This window comes from Drosophila bipectinata, chromosome 3L, assembly GCF_030179905.1.
Source record: "Drosophila bipectinata strain 14024-0381.07 chromosome 3L, DbipHiC1v2, whole genome shotgun sequence".
Taxonomy (NCBI): domain Eukaryota; kingdom Metazoa; phylum Arthropoda; class Insecta; order Diptera; family Drosophilidae; genus Drosophila; species Drosophila bipectinata.
This window is the reverse complement of record NC_091738.1, coordinates 11,262,402-11,280,097: the sequence shown is the minus strand read 5'-3', so window position 1 is coordinate 11,280,097 and position 17,696 is coordinate 11,262,402. Positions and strand designations below refer to the sequence as shown.

The following is a 17,696-nucleotide window of genomic DNA, read 5'->3' as shown; positions in this document are numbered from 1 at the left end:
CCTAACTGCAGTTTACCAACACTGTAAAAAAAAAATATGTAAACAAAACAGAGGTAAAAATTGCACAAAAATTGCATTAATACCCTATTATATTATTAAATAATCCATTTAAAGTGCGTGAATTAGACAAATAAAGTGTTTTCACGTAATAATTCAAAGACCGTGCTACCTCTACGCAATTACATCAGCTGCGGCCAACGAAAAATCCATAGGAATCCGCAGCAAACTGTTGACCCCGTCGACCCCACCGCCACGCCACGCCCCCGCCCCTTAAGAGTGGGCGCTGTGTGACATACATGCGCGTGTGTGTGCGGCGCAATCAACGCCCCCAATCCCAAACCCAAACAGACCCGATTCGTCATCGATTTACGGCGGAGAACTAAAAGAAATCCAAACAATGCTACTCCACTGAAAATTGGACAAATTAAACAGACCCCCAAAGAAATCTATAAAAAGCGAGTAATAACCTTGAGGCAGCAATTGATTTGTCGAACAATGCGCCATTCGTAGGGCTGGAAATAGTCGAAGCTAAGAAAAAATCCAGCACAAAGAGAAACTTTGGAATCTTGAGCGTTCAGAATGGATGATAATCTGAGCACCAAGTCCTCGGAATCCTCTATTACTACCAGCGGGGAATACGAAATAGTCACCGACAGCAATGTGGCGAGTCCCACGGAGCAAACAAAGAGGTCCCTAAACCAGGATAAGAAAAATGTCGATGAGCTGAGCGCTGGGAAGCCACCCACTTCTTTGAGCGCACTGGTTCTGTCTTCGCCAGGGGGAGACCGTTCGCCCACTCTGGACATGTCCCACAATCGCAATCTGAGCGACATACAACACGAAATGACGGATGCCTTGAGGGATTTGGAACTAGAACGCGGCGGCGGCGGCGTCGTAGGTAAGTGTAGCAATGAAACTTCGGGAAGGGTGTTAGCTCTATAACTACTCAGTCGCTGCCCTCCGCCAACTGTGTACACATCGTGAACGCTCGCTCCAAATTGGAAGCGTAGCATATCATCGGTTTGCTAAGCCAGCTAGCTAGCCAGGCTAGCCAGCTGCAATCTTATCTTTCAGAGCCGTAGTGCTATTGCTACGCTGTCATGGAAACAATCGACAAACAAACTGCCTCATAGCACTAATAAATTGAATTCCGTTCAATTCAGTGCGTAATTGTCAATTTAAATATTTTTAGGAGGCGATAAGAGTTCGCAGCGCCTGCCTAGTCACCAGCAAAAGTCCCTGACCCTGCCACTGACGGGTGCCGGGGGTAGATCTGCCGATCCAGAGATGCGTTTCCCCTGTACTATGTTCTCGCCCAAGAGCGAGGAAGCTATTGACGATGCATCCAGCTCGAATAGAGTGGGTCATTCCGTGTTTTATGATTGCATAGATGCGAGTCCGGCTTGCTTGGAGGAGAAGCAGGATGCAATGAAGCCAGAAAAAGGAGACACCACCGACGAAGAGGGTAAGTTGTCAATATTGAAATAAAAAAAATATCAGGAAATACAAAGAAAATGATGCCAAAAATACATGGGTAAATAACCTCACAAAAGAACTTACTTAAAAACACTTGACACCTTGTTTTAAGTTTATTAATAAATATATTTTGTAGGGTAACCCAATAATATGTTCATAAAATATGCATAAAACCAATAAAACAGTTTCAGAAATCGATCAAGGATGCACGATCTTCTCGGGAGTGACCTATCTGGGTGCCGCAAATATCAATGCCCCCAAATCCGAGACGGATGTATATCGGATTATGAGCGAACTAAATAGCGGCTCCAAATCGGTTGGTCTAAAAATTACAGTGAGCATTCCCAATTGCTCCGATGGTCTGGTCGTGTGAGTAAATACATTAATCACGTTTTAATATTTATCATATAAATTATGGGATTATTTTTAAACAGACTGCACGACGCCGAGAGTAATACGATTATTGCCACATATGAAATATCCAGCATCATATTGTATTATCGTGGACCCGTGGACACAGTGGAGAATGGTTGCTTCGCCTTCACGTGGTTGCATGGGGATGCACTGTTCCAGTGCCATGTATTCCGTTGCCATATTCCCGAGGCGGTTAATCAAGTCAGCGGTGAGTCAATTTTGGAATGTGATTTGCGGTTACCTCCAATGATCATTGAACCCTGTTTTTTCCAGCCTGCTTCCAGAAGGCATTCCAAACGTATCCGCCCAGCATGAGTTGCAGTCTCAACTCCGCCGTAGATATGGCCAACTCAGTGACCTCAGATGTAAGCGGAAATCCATTGAACACTGCTGGCTATGAGTTTATAGTATCGTTGGAAATACGAGAGAAGGTGGCCAAGAATTCATATGCTGCCGTGCCAAGGGATAGGGGTTGCTTCAAGCTCCGTGCAAACACGGACAAGGAAGTGTGCATTACGGTCAAACAGACGCCCTCAAACATACTCCAACCATTGTACATAGAACGATGTTTTGGCGTTCTAGTGGCTCCAGGAAAACTGGTGGTTCAAAAGGACATGCATCTCATAGATATGCACAGCATGGGCTATGTTTCTCCTGGGGGTTCCACTGAATCGGATAGCAACCAGCAGAATTCTAACCTTCCGTATGTCATTCGAGCGGAGTGGAAAGCTCAGGAAAAGGCGTTCGAGCAGTTGAATCTGGAATCTTCTAAGACCAACCTCACTGTTGCCGTGGACATTGTGATGCGCCGCATCCAGGAGCCTGTGCGATTCGTCATCGAAACCCCAGTGACTATTCAGTCGGCCAGTGAGATGCGTATCATGGACCATTTCATGTCCAAGCGTCCGATGACTCTGCGATTCTATTTGCATTTAAAGCGAATCGATGAGTCTAACTGGAAAGTAAACAGTATCGACCCCTCTGAGGAGATAACAGAGCAGCAGGGCAGCCAGCAAAGCTCGCTTGTAAAAATGGGCATGAGCCTGTCGCGTATCGTACGCAGTTCGTCCATAGCCTCCATTGAGGATGATTGTCCCACGGACTACAGCAGCGATGGGGATGAGCCCCTGCTCAGTGGCACTGGCGAAGTGTCAAAGGATTGCTCGCAGGATACTTTGGACGAGTGGGATCCGATTTTACGAGAATGGGATGGGGAGAAGAGGCCCAAAAATCTCGCTCCCCTAGTACGTTTGGGTGTCCCGGAGGCACTGCGTGAAAAAATTTGGCAGAAGCTGGCCAACGTTGAGGGCAAGATGGAGATGAACGATAAATACAAGATCCTGATCACCAAAGTAAGCATTTATTAATCTGATTAAGATTACAAGGCTTACTAATTTATTTAAAAAATGTATTTTAGGAAACCAAATGTGAGACAGTAATTCAGCGAGACATCCATCGGACTTTCCCGGCGCACAAATGCTTCAAGGAGACCGGAGGCTCTGGTCAAGATGCTCTCTTCAAGGTGTCCAAAGCCTATGCAGTCCACGATAGCGAAGTCGGTTACTGTCAAGGTCTCAGCTTCATTGCAGCCAGCCTGTTGCTTCATGTGAGTGAGGTTTAATGCTCTAAAACAAATAATATACTAATTATATTGTAAAATTCCCTTTCAGATGCCCGAGGAGGATGCTTTCTGTGTCCTAGTGGCCCTCATGTATGATTATGGGCTGCGAGATCTCTACAAGGCAGGTTTTGAGGTTCTCTACTTGCGTCTGTACCAGCTGGAGCGGCTGATCAAGGATCAGTTGCCAAAGCTGCACGAACACTTCACGGCCTGCGGTATTGAGACGCACATGTACGCCTCGCAGTGGTTTCTCACATTGTACACCGCTCGCTTCCCGCTCTGCTTCGTTTTCCACGTTCTGGATGTATTCCTGCTGGACGGGTTGCCTGTCCTCTTTCAGGTGGCCGTGACCCTGCTGTCAATCTGCGAATCAGATCTGCGGCAGCTTGATTTTGAAGGTATTCTCAAGTATTTCCGAGTGACGCTGCCCAAGAAGTGCCGTAACTCAAGTCAGGCTCGTAAGGTAATGAAACAAGCCTGCGAACGGAAGATCAAGAAGCTGAAGCAGTACGAGGAGGAGTTTCTGCTGAAAAAGCAGCACAAGGAGCGACTGGAGAAGGAGGCGCAGATCTACGAGAGTCGCTTTGGCGAGGAGCGGCGTAAGCTACAGAGCGAGATTGACGCGCTAAACCAGCAGCTCACAGCGGCCAAGGAAAGGGCTGTTGAAAAGGAGAAGAAACACACAGGCATCATACAGGAATACAAGCAAATCATTCAACGCCAGGAGCAGGACATGAACACGCTCAGCGAGACGCTGAGTAAGGTGATGGTAAGTAGACATAAAGAAACCCTATCTCAAATGATAATTCTCTCTTTGTTCTCTTCCAGAACACGGTTTCTAAATGCCAGGACTGCCTGCAGCAGATCGACGGCGTCAATGACAACGCGAAATCGGGCGACGGCCAGAGTAAGCGGCAATCGGATGCCATGCGGAATGCCAACGAGCCACCGCTGGGACCTTTGGATCCACTCAACGCCGCAGCGCAGCGTATCCGCGAACTGGAACTGGAGCTGGCCCAGGCAAAGCTCGCTCAAGTGGAGGCCGAGTGCAAGAACCAGGACCTAAACCATCAGCTCAACAATACGCTCAGCGAACTGCAGACCAACCGCAACAGCTGGCAGCCTTGGCTCTCGAAGACCCTCAACTCGCTGCAGGAGAAGGTGACCACGCGAGGTGGAAACCGGGAAACTGGGAGTGGGGGACCCACGCCCACGTTCCAATCGTACATGGGTCAGGCTCCCACGACAGTCAGCGAGGCCAGTTCGCCGAGCGGCAATCAGGTAACTTAGGAAGCAATGCATCATTCGAGAGCAACCATCATGACTGGAATTTCCACAGTTTTCTATACCTAGTTTATTGTGTATTATTTCTATAATTAAGATATGCGTATATCTCTGGTGTTTAGCCGAGAGTTGGGCTAGCCAGGAGAGAGTACACATGAAGCTCTTATCATTTTGTTTAATTTATAAACGCCATACACCACGACACAAGCAATCACTCGGCACACCTATACGCTCGAAGAATCTTTATTTAGTATCTGTTGGATTTCTTAATTCTTGTTTATCCCTTATTTTTATTACTTTTGATATTATGCTGTTGCAATAATAAAACCCATGTATATATCATACCTAATGCCCTTCTCTACAATCCATTTGTAATGGCTGCCCAGGAGTACAAGACCTTTGCATTTGCCTCGGTGGGAGGATCACCGAAGCTGCCCAGTAAGTTTCAGGCCACCAAGCTGCGCAACAGCATCGACAGCCTGCGGAATATAGTGGTGCCCCTGGAGACGGGCAAATCGCTGGCCGAAAATCTCAAGCAGCAGCTGCAGCAGTAGGCACGGGATGCAGATGTAGGGGTAGGTGAATCTGGTTAGCAGGGAGACCTACTACATTGACTACGCCTTGGTATTATTTATACTAATCGTCTATCATATATATACAAACAAGTGCATTTTGATTTCCATATATATATACGCGAGTATTAGATTTTTATTATTTTGCACTTTTGAGGCACCCGGCGCCAGGGCTGGTCAAATTGTCCTCCCGGTCGGGATTCAAAGGATTGGAACAATCTGGGTATCATTTGAGGCTAAGAGCGTATTTGAGGCTAAGAAGGCACAATTTGACCTGACCTGGTAATTGCTACACTTATATGGCTATAAATGAATAAAGTATCCCATAAAATGCTAAATATTTAAGTTTATTTCCATTCGGGTGGTTACATAATCATATTTAAATTTTAATCAATAAACAGTTCTTTTAAACTGTGACCAGATCCCAGAATCACACCTGGCTGTAATACTATCGTTCCATTATCTACCTCTCTGTCGAATCCTTCAAATGAAGAACAAACGCTGCGTTCCATCAGATCTCTTCTGTGGCGTGGACACCGCCATGGCGGCGTAGTTCATTAGAAGATCAGCGGATGAACTACGTTGGATAAGCCGCCTCCTTCTGGCACTTCCACCGGCCCTGGCGTTGCTGAAGGATCGGCTCCGCACATGACCACGGCTACGTCTCTTTGGTCGCTGAGCTCCAAAGCAGGATACCTGCTGCTCTGCCTCGCTATCACTCTCGCTGTGATTCAAAGTCGTTAGGTCTGTTGTGTGTGATTGCACGACTCTGTTGGAGCTCTCTGAATCCTTTGTTATGGTATCCGAATCACTGGCTTCGCTGGTGACCATGCGAGCACGCTTCCCCACACTGTAGCTGGAGGGATCCCGCGATAGCTCCGATCCAAAGTTACTACTACTCCGTTCGTGGGGAAGGTTGGTGCCGTAACTCAGAAAATCCGGATAGGGCAGGTGAAGCTCATCGGCCGAGAAGGCCTCCGGGGAAGAGAAAGTATGACGCAGTCGCTGGGCTCTGTAACACCTTCCAGGCGGCATCTGCTGCACCACCAACCAGGATCGCTTCAGGTACGTGTGCTCTGTGCAATTGCTGCCAATCTGCTCCAGGTTTAGATTCATATATTGATTCTGGGTGGTGGTCATTGGACTCCCCACCGTGGTGGAGGGCAGGCCTATAGTGAGTGAAATGTTGAGGGAGTCATCGTCTCCCTGAGTGGACTCTTCCGCCGTGCTCCCGGGCGTCGTGGCTGCTGGCTGAGCGGCTGAGGGTAGTTCACCCCTAGCGGATACCGATGCTGGGCCCGTTGAAACCCCCACGGATTGGTGGCGGATCCCTGGCTCCTTTGCTGCCGCGAGAGACGAGCTTGCAGCGCCTGCAAATGGGACTCTGTGGGTAAGTTAGCGACTGCAGGGCGGGATGGGGGAAGCTGGGTTATCGGGAACCCGTTACCTACCACAAATAGCGGTGGCCATGAGCATCCTCTGAGCCATCGCCTGGCTCTGCTGCTTTGCGTCTTCTGTGGTGTCGGTGGAGGCCACCGCGTGGGTCATCGCTGCCGCTGACGTACTTGGCAGTTCCGAATCCCTATCCAGGCTGCAGCTGCGATGAAGCGGCAATACGGATTGCATGGTGCAGTTACTGGGAGCCCGACTACAGCTGCGATCTCTTGGCGGCGGACGACGGCCACGTCGTTGGCGTCGTGGTTCCCTCAGCTCCTGCTGCATACCCACCTTTATCACTTCCTCATAGTCCGGCGGAGCTTCGTAACTGGGTGGTTCGTCGGGGGTACGATCCTCATCCTGTCGGTCCAGCAGCTCGCTGATAGTCTGCAGGTGACTCTGAAGCTCTCGCTGGTGTCGCGCTCGAACACCCATGCGGTAAAGGATAACCATCCAGCCGGAGAGCACTCCGAAGATACCCAAGGTACTTATGATGAAAATACCCGTGGCCGTCTTAAGATCCGGATATTGGTCCATCTTGGGGAAGTAGTAGTTGGGCTTGTGGGAGTACCAGCGACGATCGTGGTGCAGGTGAGCCCAGTCCTCTTCGCAGGAGTCCGGCTCGTCGCTGCCATCCCCGCAATGATCAAAGCCGTCACAGTGCAGCCGGATAGAGATGCAGTGGTTGTTCCCGCACAGGAACTCGGAGCCAATATAGCAATCTACGGAGTAAGGTCATCAATAAGAGGCACTTCCTTCATTGGAACAGACTTACTCAAGTAGTTGAACACGCTGTAAACGATGGCCAGTTTGGAGGACATTCCAAACACTCCTCTCAAACGAATATAGTATCCTGTTAGGATGGGAGCTATGTGGCTCTCCTTGCTGAGGCCATTGTTCGGCCACATTACGTTCTCGATCTCTACGGCGTCCGAGGTGGTGCCCTGCCGGATGGTTAGCTCCGAACGCGCAGCCATTCCGTAGAAGTCCTCAACCCGCAAGGAAATGTGGGTCTTCATCATCATGTAGTTGTTGCCCGGCTTGATGATCCAGATGCAGTCGAAGAGTCGTACATCGGTGGCATTTTCGATCATATTCATCATGGTTATAGCACCACCAGGTCCAGTTACCATTCCACCACAATCTAGGAGAATGGAAAGAAACTAAACCAAGTTGTTTCATCATTCTACCAACCCCCAGAAGTATCAAGGTCTTTCCCCGGTTTAAACCTGCCCCAACAATGCATAATCAGTCCATCCCTCTCCCGACTTATATGTATGTATATGAGCGGTGTCGTTGGCAACCTTTGGGCAGTGATCCAAGAAATCGATTGTCTTACCAAACCGGACCGAGCCAAAGTGTCACCCAGTTTCCACTTCAACGCCTAGCATTGACATTGATATACCGTTTCCATCCTCTTCCTACCTCCTCCTCCTGCCAAAATCAATATGACAATTGCCTGCAGACCTTCAAGTGCTCAGCTAATCCGGAAATTGTCAACGTGTCGTTATCCTTACATTAATGATTTAAAATGTCTCCCCATTAGCACCTACTTTGGAATCCCCTTACTCACCCGTATAGGGAACCAGGCGCTCATCCTTAAGCTGCTTGGAGGAAACAAAACTGACTTCCGCGCGGAAACCCACTCCGGTGGCCGCATTTCCTCGAAACTGGAGGAGCAAGGATTTCCCGCTGCTCACTGTGATGGGTGGTCGGAAGTGTTCTCCCGTATACGAGTCCAACATTTGACCATTGGAATCGAATATCTCCAGAGTGGAGGCGAGACCCAATTGGAAGTCCGTAAAGTCCAAGCGTACTTGGCAATTATCGGCTTCGCAAGTAAGGATGTGTTCGATGCCATAGTCCCGGGGATACGGCATGGGAAAGTACGGAGTAGAGATGACCTGGGGCAGGTGCTTAGTGCTGCCATTACCCACAATGGATTGCTTTGGAGAACCACTAACTATCCGCACGTTTCCTGTTCCAAAGGAAGATTTTAATGAAAATAGGAATTATACTCCAAAAAACTCACGTTCTGAGAAGTATTGCAGCGAAAAGACATGGGAATTGGTGGCTCTGTAGAAGAATTTCAGTTGCAGGGTCCTGGTTTTGCTGCGGAAGACCTTCCCATCCCCGCAGAACTCTTGCCCAGAGATGGTGGAGTCATAGGGCGGTTCCGAGAACTGGATGTGCTCGCAGGGACACATGCTAGACTTGCCGCCCGTGTTGCCGCAGCTCTTGGAAAAGTTGGAATACGTGAAAGTGACCCGGATGACGCACTCGGCGCAGGTAACCAGCTCCAGGCTGCACTGGTACCACACATCGCCCGCCACAGCATCGTTTTTGAAGCCCATCGGAGAGCTCTGCTTCAGGATGAGTGTGTTTTTAAAGATCCAATCCTTCCTGAAGAGGATAACTCACCCTGTAGGCGGTGTTGCTCACATTGCGGGCATGAAGCTCTCCAGCCGGGGAGCCCAGCTCAAGAAAGTGCCTCCTGCCATCCCAGTGATTGCAGATATCCAAGTCCCTATAGCTGTTGCTGGCCGGATAGGCATCGCCTGGCCAGCAGATCAGGCAGACCAAGTACACCAGCAGATAGCCATAGCCCACGGCCGTAGCAAACATGGATCCTTTTCCGCTCTGGGTGCCTTCCTGTTCTTCCGTTGGAAATTATCCGTGTTTTAGTGCCAAGAGCTGAGACAAGACTGTGGCGTATCGCCCATAAATCCAATAATGCTGGACCCAGTGGAAGCCGCACAAGTGGACAACCACTGCCACATAACACAGGCACCCACCCGCAGGTCCACCCACCCTCGACGACTGGGTTAAAGACCTCTCGGCAGTCCGGTACAAAAATACATTTATTTGAATTTTCTTAGGGGAAATCAGGGGATTGCGTCTCGCAGAGACAATGGACATGGAAGAAAAACATGCATCGAGGACACAAATAGTTAGCCTAGGACATCTACATGCACATCTACATTAAAAAAATGGAAATTAAAAGTCTGACAACGACAACGACGAGGACCGGGCTTCGCTGAGTGGTTCCTTAGAGGTGCGAGGCCTTTGGCTCATCGGATAGTCACTTGGCGGCGGCGGCGTTCTTGGCCAGGGCCGCTTCCAGATTCTTGGCCAGTGTGTCCATGAACTCGAATGTTTCCTGGTAGTCCTTGCGGGTCACAGCGTTGATGCTGCCCTTGATGCAGATGGCCAGATCCTTGGTCATGGCACCGCCCTCGATGGTGTCAATGCAAACCTGCTCGAGGGTCTCGGCGAACTGCTTCAGGGGCTCGTTGTTGTCCAGCTTGGCACGGTGGAGGAGACCACGGGTCCAGGCGAAGATCGAGGCAATGGGATTGGTTGAGGTCTCCTTGCCCTGCTGGTAGAAGCGGAAGTGACGGGTCACGGTTCCGTGGGCAGCCTCGGCTTCGACGGTCTTGCCATCGGGGCAGAGCAGGACGGAGGTCATCAGACCAAGGGAGCCGTATCCCTGGGCCACGGAATCAGACTGTACATCTCCGTCGTAGTTCTTGCAGGCCCAAACGAAGCCACCCTCGGACTTCATGGCGTAGGCCACCATGTCGTCGATGAGACGGTGCTCGTACCAGATGCCAGCAGCCTCATACTCCTTCTTGTACTGCTTGTTGTACAGATCCTCGAAGATATCCTTGAAGCGACCGTCGTACTTCTTCAGGATGGTGTTCTTGGTGCTCATGTACAGGGGCAGCTTGCGGTCCAGGGCGTATTTGAAGGAGGCGTGGGCAAAGTCCACGATAGAGGCATCAGTGTTGAACATGCCCAGAGCGACACCAGCGCCCTTGAAGTCGTTGATCACCTCCTCGATGACCTGGCCGTCGTTGCCCTTCCAGGTGAGGGTGAGCTTGCCGGGTCCGGGAACAACGTAGTCAACGGCCTTGTACTGATCGGCGTGGGCGTGACGACCGATGACGATGGGCTTCTGCCAGCCGGACACCAGGCGGGGCACGTTCTTGCAGATGATGGCCTCGCGGAAGACAGTGCCTCCAAGGATGTTACGGATGGTACCGTTGGGAGACTTCCACATCTTCTTCAGATTGAACTCCTCAACACGCTTCTCATCGGGGGTAATGGTGGCGCACTTGATGCCCACATTGTACTTCTTGATGGCCTCGGCACAGTCAATGGTGACCTGATCCTCGGTCTGGTCACGGTACTCAATACCCAGATCGTAGGTGTGCAGCTCAATGTCCAGGAAGGGCAGGATCAGCTTGTTCTTGATCGAGTCCCAGATGATGCGCGTCATTTCGTCACCGAGGACATCTACCACGGGTCCGGCACGAATCTTTTGGGCCATCTGTGAGTGAGAACAGACCGGTAGTGAGTTCTTGAAGCCGTTTTTATGGAAAAATTATAATTATCTTATTAGCTACATATTTTGAAAAGCAGATGAATAATGGGTGGCAGAGAGGGCGTGTCTAGAGCAATCACCTCGCTCACAGCAGCACTTCGTTCATCGTCCATGGTGTACTTATTCAGATTGACGCCTCCTTGATAATGATTAAGGATTTCCTAGACGCAGGCGATATAGATGTGATTATGAGTGACAATACTAGACAGATAGAAAGTCAAAGCAAAGTGAACTTTGATCCCGATACCCTACAGAATAGGGTGGCTCGAATTGGATTTGATTCTCAAAAAAGCTAGGCTTCCAAACGGTGATAGGGGGTTTGAAAAAGACAATGATGCATCCATGGAACCATGGATTTTGTCCATTCTTTCGATCCACCCATATTCGAGATGAGGGCATCGAAAATGATAGGCAGCCGGAGCGACAGAGAAGAAGGCGAAGAGAAGATGAACCTACCGCGGAGCTGCTGGCGAAATTCGCCCGGAACATAGCCCGGACCAGTTGGGGCTGCTGCTGGTGGACCGACGTCATCTTAGCGGCGGTGCGGAGGATTGCGAACATTGTTGGGGTTTCTGATTTGCTTGTGTTTATGAATGAACCGACTGGAAACGAGACAAAATTTCAGCTTTGTCACCAAAATAAAAATAAACAAATGGCACTGGAAACAGTGGAAGGAATCTCTCCGGAAAAGGCACAATCTCCGGCGGCACCCGCGTCTTATTTGTAACTGATAACCGGACACTAGTGCCGTTACTCGCTGGCTGCACTTTCAGGCTTTCTGCTCATTTAATTGTTGCGCAATCGGCGTAATCGTGGAATACTTAACAACCGGACTGATAAGATTTAGCAGGCACACTATGATAAGCTGCTCTCAGAGCGAAGGGAAAGATTTGAAATGCTAGTTTTAATTAATAAAGCTATTGTAACCAAATAACAAAACACTCGGAATCACCTTGTAATAGTTATCGTTATCGCCGGTATCAGCAAAGCTTCCCTGTGGGTGGGTGGCTGTTGCTCCCAACTGTTGCTCTTCTAATCAGCTTGCTAAAAAAAAATCCTCTTATTCGGGTGCAAACGACTATTACTCAAAGTTCAGGGCCGCCTGATAGTATAAATTATAAAAAAGGCGTGTGGCATTTGCTACATAGCTTTATTCTTGTGTTTTTCCGTCAGCTGATATGAACAGTGATGGGCAACGACGACATGTCAAAGCTAAGATAAATTTGAAACTTGGGCGCCAAGTGACACGAAGGCTCGATCTGATAATCTTGAAACCATCCTTATCTTCCCTAGACGACACTCAATTGTATAACTGTCTTAATAGCTTGATTCTTTTTTTAGATTTTCTGAAAATTAAGCTTGGCTGGCTTTTGTAGAAAGATTCATTCTGGATTGGACAACTATTGCCACGGTGGCACGTAATCTAACATCACGCCACGAGCTTAGACCATGCCTCCAAAATCAAAAAGGGGGCCGGTGCTTGACATAAGAATAATAATATTTATGCTTTCACCCAGCGAATTTCACAAGCGTTCACAGACTTCGAACATGGTACAAACAATCTGAACTATCCCCTCCCCCCTTTGTTAACGTGGCTGATAAGATTTGGCCATGGTAAATAGACATGCCGGTAGAAGGTGTTAAATACAGTAAGGATTCATTACATAAAAAATTAAAAGTTGAATATTATGTAAGGAGTTTCAAGATCAAAGGTCAACCTTGGGTATGAAAAGAAATTACCATTTTAAATACAAAAAAACGAAGATAAAAATATAGTTTTTTAATATAATAATTATAAGCATCTAAAAAATATGAATTTTTTGCTTAGCATTTCAAACTAAAGAAGCTTCACTGTAATAAAACAATTTCAATGCGATACGAGCTAATATCTGTCTAACTGGAGATGTTCTCGAACAGTCTATTTGTAGATATAATACATAGTATTAAATTAAAACTGTCGACATCAAGTCGAGATTAAACTTTGGACACCACCTGGAGACCAGGTTCACAGGTGGAGGAGAATTGTTTTTCAGCTGGGTTACGTGTCTGCTCCACCAGGAGAAAGAAAGCAGAGAGAGGAAAAAAACAAAAACCGGTGCGAGAAAATAAACGCAGCGACAGACAGATAAATTGCATATAAAAACAGACCGGTGGGGAAAGTTCGGCGACTGGTAAATAGATGGGTGTGTGGATGAGCCAAGTAGGTGGGGCCAGGGGTCATGCATAAACTCAAACAAGTGAACAAATGCATAAACAGGGCTCCATTTTAGCCATTTGCATATTCGAACTTAATTAAAAAGCCACCATTTTATTTTTTTGTGCCTATTTTTCGCTCAGATAAATTGCAAGTCAGCGTTATAAATGCAATAAAGATTCGATTTGTATGAGAAGATAAAAGTGGGAGGGCGCGAGGCACGTAGGCGATAATAAACTGTTTAATTTTATTACACTTACCTTTAGAAATTATTTAAATTGACGGTTTTAGAATTTAAGAACAACACGAACCACTTCCAATCACACACAGCGACGATTCCGATTTGATTTCGGAATGAAAACACTAAATACCAAGAAGTCACTAGTCTGCTGAACGTCAGGCTCTTATACAAAATATAAGTATACCCGGTTGCTTTACCGGTTCGATGAGGGAGGGCCGAGCAGTGGGCTGTGTGCGGCAGATAATTCCATAGATAAAAACATGTTTTGGCGGACCAGCTGTTTTCTTTAAACTTTTTGAGCTTTGAAGCTTTCTGCTGTTTCGAATCAGGCAGTCTTTGTCCGTCTGCGTTTAGCGGTTTAAATATTAATTTGAATTTCTAAATCTTCATCGTGTGATTGTTGGTTTTATGGCCTCTTGGACAATCACAGGTTCTAAGAGCTTACAAAAAAACTAGTTTCCTTTTTTTAGTATTCGAAAACTACCTTAAAATTCAAAGCTAAGCAACTTTAATCTTTTCTAACACTGGCTTTTTAAATTGGTCGTTTAATTCGCATCGTCAGGCTCAAAACATGGCTCTAAAAGAAAATCCATAAAATTTGCTACAAAAGTGAAATGTTAGCCAAGCTCTTCAGCTCGACTTTAAAAATGCAAATAAAAAAATCTGCACTCCGGTGTTGTTGGCCGCTTTTAATGTGCGAAAGTGTGCTGCGGCCATCAAGATGCGGCCCTCTAAGCGCCATTCTGCCAAAGAGGTTGACCACCCGTGTATACAATAAACTAGCCTTAAACTGGATAAAATTATAATTTTCTTAACCCATACTACAAATCTTCATTTCATCTATAAATTTATGGCAAAGTTAATTTTGTGACTTCCTCAAAACTGTTTCTTCAAAACAATTAACTACACATATTTATCTTACTATCTCGTTAGCTCCAGCACCCGTTAAGCATTTCCATTTTTTTGTATAGAGCCGAAAAAAAAACATCAAATGCGGCGATATGGCAGCACGCACGAAAATCTCTCGATCTTGGGCCTATTATTTGACATAAACTGGCTAGAAAAACTCGTCTAATTGCGACGCTTTCTTTGCCGTCGAGTAGAAATTAGATAAGCGCCGCTTTGGTTATATAACCCCCAATTATAACAAGTCTTAATTTGTGCATGCCAATGCATTAAATAACATATTCGTGGCTAACTTGGTCCTCTTTCAGGTAAAACAAACGCGTGCCGGGCCGGCGAAACCGTCTTGGCTTAGAGACGTGTGACAGTCTGCTATTGCCCTGCAACACTCGAAAACCAGCAGACTGACTACACCACTAACCATTAGCCATGTCAATGAACGTGAAATGGCCACTTGTTGCCACTTGCTCTTGCCCATGCACATCATTCACACATCGGTCGTAGATATGTTGGATAAAAGTAAAGTGCGTGCCTGAACTGCCATATTTGATAGTTGGCATTGTTAACTACATATTTCTGCTGTGTGTTTTTGTTTTTTGGTCGTTATGTAAACAGATGGCAGAAGACAACTAGCCAACACACAAAAAAAGGGCAAAAAAAAACGGAGACTAAAACTGAAAACAGAAGCAACTGGTAAACTACTTTTAATTTCAGCCAGCCAGTGGAATGCTAAGGAGAAAAGTAAAAGCCGCAGAAGAAGTCATCCCAAAATATTAGCTAAATATGTTTTGTGTCTCGTTTTTTGAAAGTGAGATGTGAGCGCCCTCGAATGAAGGCAATTTGCATAAACAACAATATATGGCATTTTCAAAGAAGATATTGGAGAAATACAATAAAACAAGAAAAATAAAATATAGCCAATTTGTATAAATTAAACCCTGAATGAATCATAAAAGCCAATCAAATTGGATTAACCAGAAACCCTATTTGTCATTAATTAATTTTTATAGTAAGGAGACTTTTGCTCAGTGTATATGAACCCTTTTTGGGTAGCTAGAAACAAGCTGTAAATTTCAACGCTTTTGTGGCATGCCCCTCATCCCCCACCTCTACTCACACATCACTCATACGCCGAGTGAGCGGCTGGCATTCCTGGCTTTTCACTTGTTACCCATACGCCCCGTGGTGCGGTGCGAATTCCATATTGCCCGCCAAATGGGGGAGAAATAAAGAGAATTCCTACGGCGATGCCGTGCACGTGCAGTCCGCTGCGGATCTAGCTGTGATGGATTTTTCAATACCTCTCGATCCATTCGTTTTGTCGGCTCTAATGCACGCCTGCAATAACAAATTACTTCCTGTCCACATTCCAAAATCCACAGCAGCCGCAGCCGAAGAAGCAGCAGCAACAGTGGTTGTTACCATTCTGGAGACGTGTGTGTAGCCAAAGCATCGGAATATTACTATTAATTATATTGAATGGAGAAAGTCAATTTCGTCAAACAAAACGAAAATAAAAACAGACTAAGACCAAACACTCCTATGCTGAAAAGCAACAGCAGCAGCAGCGTATCTTTTGTGCGCCATTTCTAAAGACGATGTGTGGCTGTCAGTCAGTCAGTCAGTTGGTCAGCCAGTTAGCCAGGCCAGTTTCCATTTCATTGGAGTTAGTGATGGTAACGTGATTAACAAGACTATACTTCTATACTAATTGAAGTATTAAAGATAACTATAATATTTAGTTTAAATTACAGATAAAACTATAAAATAAAATAGATACATATGTATAATATAATATTTGTTATTAAAAATAAACACAAACTATTTTATTTTATGCCTAATTTTTATTTAAAAACCATCTCTAAAAAAACCAAAAACTTAAACCAATTTTAGTTCATCTCTTATCTTTGTAGAGCGGCGGCATTCTTTGGTTTGAAAGGTGGACAGAAGAGATCAGGGGATCTGTGATCTGGGGGGTCTAGTGGGTTTGGGCACTGGGGTCTGGGGGACTGGAGAAGTTGATATCTTAATCGCATTGCCGATCTGGTATGGCACATATTTCATTTCTCGCCCAGTCCACATGCAAATGTCTTTTACGAGTAGAATTCATGAAATGGAAATCTCTTTTCATCCGGCTGTCTATTTTTTGATCTTCTGGATGGTCTTTTGATGATATTTATCAAGCGCTCGTTTCATTATATTTACAGTTATGTCTCGGACTTTACTGCTTATGCAAATTTATGCTAAGTCGCTACCAAAAATAGCCAGATTTGGTTGCTATTCCCGCACCTCTCCTGTTGAAAATATATGTACGTATGGCATTGGTATCATTGACTTCCACATCGGTTTGATTGGTTTTTAATTTGACTGACTCGGGAGGATGAGGGGGCATTGTTTCTCGGTAGCCAGTGAAAGGCGTCAATGTTGTCAACGTATTTTTGTTAGCCAGGCTAGAAAGAGGCCTTGCCAATAAATCGCCTGGCTTTCAAAGGCAGTACGTGAGAATTAGAGGCAGACTTTATACTCTAGTTTCGATAATTGTCCTTATTTTTAGAAAATAATTTATAACTTTTTTTTCGAGCATAATTAAAGGGTGCTTCTAAGACAGTTAATTATATAATTTTTTCCTTACCTAAAGCCACATTATACCCTTTCCTAAGGCCTATAAAATCGCTCAAAAAATCGAAAGCAATGCCAAGACATTTGAATTTCCCATTGCGCTCCTGTGTTTGCCAATGAAGTGCAGCCTGGATAGCAACTCTGCATACCAATTGTCCAGTGGGTCAATGTATCCAGTGGGCCAGGCCCAAAGGCATGGCCGAACAGCAAAGACCAAGGGCCAAGATCAGCTCCATGCGAGAAATCATTAATGCTCTCTGTGAGACCAAAGGCCGGGCTTTCGGCTTTCGGCTTTCACATGGTCTAAGCCAGAGCTCAGAGTCAGAGCCAGACATGGACTGCGTCTATTGTTGTGTCAGCTAAATATGGCCAATAGCCAAATATTAATTCATGTGTTCCATCTGCTTGTATGCAAATTTCCACTTCGGCTCGAAAGTAATTGAAGTCGCTGCGGAAATGTTGAAAGCGATCCCGGTTCTGGGCTGGGCTGGGTTGGGTTGCGGAAATGGCCCAAAGGCAGGACAATGAACAGAAGACTTGCTACATGG

The 17,696-nt window shown here is 46.4% G+C and overlaps 3 protein-coding genes across 8 annotated transcripts; 1 reads left to right on the top strand and 2 right to left on the bottom strand.

The window, feature by feature from the left end:
* Window positions 1-6: 6 nt before the first annotated feature.
* On the top strand, window positions 7-5,705 carry GAPcenA (GTPase activating protein and centrosome-associated). 2 transcript variants are annotated; one of them, XM_070279834.1, is made up of 10 exons: window positions 7-53; window positions 127-898; window positions 1,193-1,465; window positions 1,662-1,845; window positions 1,911-2,098; window positions 2,164-3,242; window positions 3,308-3,496; window positions 3,561-4,280; window positions 4,340-4,792; window positions 5,182-5,705. In XM_070279834.1, the coding sequence occupies exons 2-10, from the start codon at window positions 580-582 to the stop codon at window positions 5,347-5,349; spliced, it is 3,573 nt and encodes a 1,190-aa protein (XP_070135935.1). In that variant the 5' UTR covers window positions 7-53; window positions 127-579; the 3' UTR covers window positions 5,350-5,705. The 2 variants fall into 2 exon arrangements, with proteins under 2 accessions (XP_070135935.1, XP_070135936.1); XM_070279835.1 differs by having other exon boundaries at window positions 29-898; window positions 1,668-1,845.
* On the bottom strand, window positions 5,694-9,555 carry Culd (CUB and LDLa domain). 2 transcript variants are annotated; one of them, XM_017254448.2, is made up of 6 exons: window positions 9,226-9,555; window positions 8,837-9,167; window positions 8,378-8,782; window positions 7,580-7,948; window positions 6,819-7,526; window positions 5,694-6,737 (listed from the first exon to the last, which is right to left on the bottom strand). In XM_017254448.2, exons 1-6 carry the CDS (start codon window positions 9,427-9,429, stop codon window positions 5,851-5,853), a joined length of 2,904 nt encoding a protein of 967 aa, XP_017109937.2. In that variant the 5' UTR covers window positions 9,430-9,555; the 3' UTR covers window positions 5,694-5,850. The 2 variants fall into 2 exon arrangements, with proteins under 2 accessions (XP_017109937.2, XP_043070082.1); XM_043214147.2 differs by having other exon boundaries at window positions 6,425-6,751.
* Window positions 9,556-9,647: 92 nt separating this feature from the next.
* On the bottom strand, window positions 9,648-13,805 carry Idh (isocitrate dehydrogenase [NADP] cytoplasmic). Of its 4 annotated transcripts, XM_017254450.3 has the most exons (4): window positions 13,646-13,742; window positions 11,648-11,793; window positions 11,272-11,352; window positions 9,648-11,167 (listed from the first exon to the last, which is right to left on the bottom strand). In XM_017254450.3, exons 2-4 carry the CDS (start codon window positions 11,750-11,752, stop codon window positions 9,887-9,889), a joined length of 1,467 nt encoding a protein of 488 aa, XP_017109939.2. In that variant the 5' UTR covers window positions 11,753-11,793; window positions 13,646-13,742; the 3' UTR covers window positions 9,648-9,886. The 4 variants fall into 4 exon arrangements, with proteins under 4 accessions (XP_017109939.2, XP_017109940.2, XP_017109942.1 ...); XM_017254451.3 differs by lacking the exon at window positions 13,646-13,742 and having other exon boundaries at window positions 9,648-11,137; window positions 11,648-12,067; XM_017254453.3 differs by lacking the exons at window positions 11,272-11,352; window positions 11,648-11,793 and having other exon boundaries at window positions 9,648-11,137; window positions 13,646-13,805.
* Window positions 13,806-17,696: the final 3,891 nt, after the last annotated feature.